Source organism: Lissotriton vulgaris, chromosome 2_1 (genome assembly GCF_964263255.1).
Source record: "Lissotriton vulgaris chromosome 2_1, aLisVul1.2, whole genome shotgun sequence".
Classification (NCBI taxonomy): Eukaryota; Metazoa; Chordata; class Amphibia; order Caudata; family Salamandridae; genus Lissotriton; species Lissotriton vulgaris.
In genome coordinates this window covers 621,266,344-621,272,343 of record NC_141687.1, presented here as the reverse complement: position 1 = coordinate 621,272,343, position 6,000 = coordinate 621,266,344, and the positions used below count along the sequence as shown (strand labels likewise).

At 42.0% G+C, this 6,000-nt stretch overlaps 1 protein-coding gene across 4 annotated transcripts in view; it reads right to left on the bottom strand.

The window, feature by feature from the left end:
• Positions 1-2,232: 2,232 nt before the first annotated feature.
• NHSL3 (NHS like 3) overlaps positions 2,233-6,000 on the bottom strand; it is a 276,163-nt gene continuing 272,395 nt past the window's right edge. For all 4 annotated transcript variants that reach the window (XM_086955712.1, XM_086955714.1, XM_086955715.1 and 1 more), the window contains one exon: positions 2,233-2,793. In XM_086955712.1, the coding sequence (XP_086811838.1) occupies positions 2,768-2,793 (26 nt within the window). In that variant the 3' untranslated portion in view covers positions 2,233-2,767. The remainder of the gene's footprint in view (positions 2,794-6,000) is intronic.

Here is a 6,000-nt window from a genome sequence, read left to right as displayed (position 1 = left end):
CAAATAGATGATGATTTGCTGCTTCCTGTCATCTAGCGCCTGTTGAAGTTTTTAAAAGATAGGATTTTTCTCTGAGCCGGTTGTCAATGGTCTTGGGGCTGACGAAGGTTTTGGTGTCAACAGCGTTTTTTTATTGAGAGGTGTTGGCTTCGAATGTTCAGCGCCAATACGTGATCTCAGACCGGAGGGACACTGAGGGTTGAGGTTCTTGGTTAGGTCCCATCTCAGCCCGGAGACTTGATTTAGCCAGAGAGCGGTGGCGCACCTGTATACGGTAACGACTGAAACACAGGACTCAACACTCGAAGGGCCAAGTGGAACGGTTGTACAATTACTTTGAACTTGACGATGGAAGCAGCAATCGTAAGAACTGATGGGCATCAAAAGGTCTTCTAAGCGACGGGAAGGAAGACAACGGGCTCCGGGTTGCAACAGGAAATGATGAACACGTCAGGACTGGCAGCAATCTGATACATATCCGAACCTGATGGCAGAGAAAATCAATCTGATAATAGTCAGCGCCCATGTCCATTGGAGACCATAGGAGTGACATCAATTTGCAAAAGTCAGAGCCCAACACTAGGTGTCACAATTATGCAGAGCATGAGTTTTTACAGCCACAAATGCTTGGAGCAGGATTTTCTTTATTATTAGCTCTCCAGAGATCTTAATTTTCTTTCCCTCTTCTTCCTTCCCCAGATTGCAAAACACTCCTGTAAACTCTGGGCTTGTCTCAAATATTCTTGATTTTACCAAGTAGCTTTTCTTCAATGCACTGCTACCTTTTCCATTGAATCTCCACTCAGCTGTCTATATTCTTTTTGGTTGATTGAGATAGGTGAGAGCAGGGGTACTGCCCTCGGGTTCAAGGTGTGCACACTCTTTATCATGGACCAATGTCAGTCCTCTTGTTACATTATCATACTTCAATAAAGAATCCTTAGATGCATTATCCTTTGTACCATCTTTTTGTATGGTTTTTAATGATGATTTCTCATTAAATACGTTTTGTTTCAAATATTAGCAGGTTCCATTATTACAACATTTCACATTCACCCAATGCATTTCGGGTACAAATGGACCCTTCGTCGGGGGTCTCTACGAAAAGAACAAAGAATACATAATGAGCCCAAAGCTATGTTCATACTGTCTAAATAACATATCTCATCATCGCTTAAATAGTCTTCAGCAAATCACATGATGAGATATGTTATTTAGACAGTATGAACATAGCTTTGGGCTCATTATGTATTCTTTGTTCTTTTCGTAGAGACCCCCGACGAAGGGTCCATTTGTACCCGAAATGCATTGGGTGAATGTGAAATGTTGTAATAATGGAACCTGCTAATATTTGAAACAAAACGTATTTAATGAGAAATCATCATTAAAAACCATACAAAAAGATGGTACAAAGGATAATGCATCTAAGGATTCTTTATTGAAGTATGATAAAGTAACAAGAGGACTGACATTGGTCCATGATAAAGAGTGTGCACACCTTGAACCCGAGGGCAGTACCCCTGCTCTCACCCATCTCAATTTACGTGACAGTGTTCTTAGACAAAACACTTACAAGGGAGTCGCACAGAGTTAAGCAATCAAAGGAAGATTGATGAAAATTTAACAATATAAAGAGTGCAACTGCTGGCTAAAAAAAAAAAATATATATATATTCTTTTTGGTCTCACTTAAACTTACTACTTCATTCTGTCTCCACCTTAGTATCCATTTTGTATCAATTTCAATTTTTAAATCTGGTCTTTAAATGAGCAGAATCACTTACTTCTATACCTTAATTTTCCCCAGTGAGTCTTTATGTGGCCTTTACATTCCTTTTCTCTCGGTCACTTACTGTGCATAGTCTAGATTTTTCTCATTTCCCTGCAGGCTGAAAAACCTTGGAATACACTACCTTCACATGTTTGTCTTATGCACACTCTGGCATGATCTAGAGTGTACCCATTTAATACCTTTTTCCATTTTAAACTTTTCACAAGCATTTTTACTTGGTCAGCTTGTGCTCCATGTTGTGAACAGACTTTGGTGTTTGAAGGATTATCCTGAGTGCCCCTCTGAGGAGCAAAATGTGACCAATCCTGCCTTAAGGAGTAGAGTGAGTCTGCAATCCCAACCGAGGAGAATCACGCTCAGTCCTGTAACCACACTCACCCTCTCCCCTCCTCTCGGAAGCAGAGTGCAGGACATCATTCTGAGGACAAAGGCAAAGGCAGATTTCTTTAAAAGTGCTTTCATTTCAGATTTTTTTGGGTGCATGATTACAGAGCCTATTCTCCCAAACATTTTAAAATAAACAAAAGTAAATTGATAAAAGTCAAAAAATAAAAGGAGTCGTCAGCCCTAAGCAACCCAGCCAAGTCTGCTGCACCTTTAGTATGAAGCAGAGGGGTATCCGCAGACGCCACTACAGGTGGTTTACCAAGCAGGGTCACCCCACCCAGTCCTGTATGAAAAAAGGTTGTTACAACAAATTACAGGCTGCCTGTGCACCACCATCCCTCTGCTGTAGTCCAGTGTGTTTTCTAACATTTTCCTCTTTTAATTAACAATAAAAATGCGAAACGAAAGCTGCAGTAAGAAAGTGAAACCCCCACACCGTTGCATAAATATCAAGGCCACTTCTGGTTAAGGCATCTGCATCTTCCTTGCATTAAATTAAGGAGTCTCCCATTCTGTGCTTTGTGGTGAAGCTACTCCGCCCCAGACAGAGTTCATTCCTGATGCTTGTTCAACGGATACATGTGGCGTCTCAAGGCGCTGAGCTTCCAGTCTCTTCTGGGGGGGGAGAGAAAAGCAAATACCGGCCATGTTAGCACATTAATAACTGCAAAGAGGCATCACACAGCAACAGTTATGTGCTCTACAGGGAAAAAAACATACTTACCTGTAACTTAAGCTATCCAGTATCTGTATCTTTCATAGTTTCACATGTTTCAATCATTACCTGTCGCAGTCTGAGTCGCACGGTACCACAGGAAAGCAGTATGCCGTATTATAGGCTATAAAAGGTTAGTTTAATAGCCCATCTATGTCCTTTAAAAAAAAGAACCAAACTTGGAACTATAACCAATCAGGCGACAGCACCCTCTAGAACATTCTCAATAGAGGCTCCGTTCCTCAGATTTTTGAGCACCAGTAAAGACTCCAATTACTCGATCTAAAGGGGGGGGCCTCTAAGGAGAGCGGGGTGCATTACATGTGAATCAATGAAAGATACCATTACTAGATAACTGAAGTTACAGGCGAATAACTAATTTTCTTCTCCAGTATTGGATCTTTAATTTAGTCACATGCCTGAATCAGAATAGCAAGCAGTCTGTAAACTTTAGGTAATGTCATTTCAACCTTTGCGGATGAAGGGCAGGAGTATAAATGAGCATATGGCATTGTAAGAGTAACAATAATAATAATACTTCATCTTAGTAACGTAGTGCAATGTAAATATAATATATAATCAGTAAGATTCAAAACTCAAAGAGGCTTACCTCATTGAAACAGATGTCATAGCATTGCCTGTCCGACTGCTGCACCACTGTGGTGTGCTGAATCAACACAAAAATGCTCTGTGAAAGTTTGAACGCTCTTCGATATTGCAGCATGACAAATCTTTTCTAAAGGAACTCGAGCAAACAAAGCAGCAGAAGTGGAGCTGCGCCTTTGCAGTAGATGAAAGTGGTTTGCCCGCTTTGGAATGGCAAAATTGAATAGTTGTGGAGATCCATCTTGCAATTGCTATTTCAGTAACTTGTTTGCCCGGATGAGCTTGACCACAGGCAACGAAGATCTGTTGGGACTTGCAAAACTATTTGGTACTTTGTAAGTTGAATTTAAGACATCTCTTTATGTCCAAGATGCGGAGAGACTGGTCTGCTGAAGTAGTTAGATTAGGAATAAAGGCTCGAAGAATAACTGGTTCATTAAAATGAAATTGTGTGGGCACTCGAAGAATAACTGGTTCATTAAAATGAAATTGTGTGGGCACTTTAGGTATAAACTTTGGGTTAGTCCGAAGAATAACTGTGTCACCTGTGAATCAGAGAAAGGTCTCTTGGATTGTTAACGCCTGAATCTCACTCACCCCTTTTGTGGATATTAGACCTCAAATTCCTTACCTGGAAGGTAACCACTCTCCTTGATATGACTTATGAATAGGTTCAAACAGTGGTTTGATGAGTTAGGGAAGGACAATGTTAAGATGCCACTTTGGTGGCGTAGGTCTTACCGGTGGGAACACTCAAAAGAGTCCTTTCATGAATAGTTGTATAATCCTGGTGAAGCACAACAAATGGAACTTGAGAAGAACACCTATATCTGGATATTGCTGCAAGATGTACCCCTAAGAATGCATGCACCAGACCTGAATGGGCGAGAGAGAAAAGATACAGTAGGATCTGTTCCAGTGGCGCTTCTAATGGGTATAAATAGTGTTGTTGACACCATAAACAGAATCTTTCCCACTTTAGTCTGTAGGATCTATTGGTTAATTCTCCTTTTGAGCTTTGTAGAGTATCCCTGTAGTCCTGAGGGATTCATGGAATTCAGGAGCCATGCATATAATTGGAGAGAACATGGATACAGGTGCAGAACCTGGCCCTGGTTCATTGTCAGGAGTTTTGGTTTTGTCCACAATTGAACCGGCTAGGACTCAGACAGCAGGAAGAGCTCAGTAAACCAATACTGCTGGGGCCACAGGAGAGTAATTAGGATCAAGCGACATCTCTCCAATTTCATCTTGCTGAGAACCCTTGTGATCATGGGGAATCAGGGGAAAAGTTTATGCATATATCCTGCATTATCTTATCAAAAAGGCATTACCCCATGATCCCAGGAGTGGGTGCCGACTTGCGTGAAATCTGAATTTGCTTTTGTTGCTGTTGATGAAGAAGTCCAGATGAGGTTTGCCCCAAAGGTGAAAAACTTGTGTCCAATTCTTGCAGGTCTAGCTCCCATCTTTGGCAATTTTTTAGGGATCTGCAGTGTGTGTCCGCTAAAGAATTGCTTGACCCTGCAACATGCTCCACCTTGAGGGTGATGTTGTGAGCGGTGAGCCAGTGCCAAAGATTCTGAGCTTCTGGGCAAAAAGCAAGGGCCCTTGTTCCTCTTTAGCCTGTTTACATAGTGTGTGTTGGTCATGTTGTCTGTACATACCAGCACCAATGATCCTTGTATGTAAGGCAGAAAAGCTTGGACAGTGAGAAAAATGGCTTTGAGCTCTACGTGGTTTATATGCATGGACTTTTAGGAGACAGACCTCTGCCCTGGATTTGTAGATCCTGAAGATGTCCGCCCCAACCTTCGAGAGATGCATCCATTGTTATGTTGAAGTCCGGTATCAATGGTAGAAATGTAGGGCCCTTTGAAATGTGTGATACATGGGTCCTCCAGCCGAGTGTCAGGACTGGTCCTTCTAGATCAAAACACGCTGTTTCACAGTCACCTTTTGGGCTAAGGAAAAGGTACTGGAAGCCATCCCAATTGTTTGCAGTTTATGCATCCCTTCGTTCTTGATTGAATTCTAAGATGGTGGCTGCCATCTTTTCTCGAGCCAGTTAGCGTTTGAAGGTTCAGGGCAAAAATGGTGATTAGTGTACTTAGCGCGTGCGTGCAATGCATGCTGCACACTACAACTGTTCCAGTAGCATGAGGTAGCGTTTGGCCTCTCACTTCCTCTGAAGAACTTTTCCCCTCAGGAGAGCGGCATTTCCTCTTCATTCGTGCTCTGCCTGACTTCCGGTGTATTCTTCAGAAAGTTTCAGGGAACACTCAGAGAATTTGTGTCCCATTTAATATTGTACTTCCGTAAGCTCTGGTGAGTTTAGCTGGCCTCTGAATCTACATCCTGCACCTTCTGCGAATTCCAGAACGACAAGTAAGTCTTCACCAGTTATTCCAGGGAGAAGTCTCTCTCAGCTGCTTTTGATGTTTTTCAACCGTTTCAGGACTTTCATGAACTGCAGTTATTTTGCAAGCAGAGCATTTAAG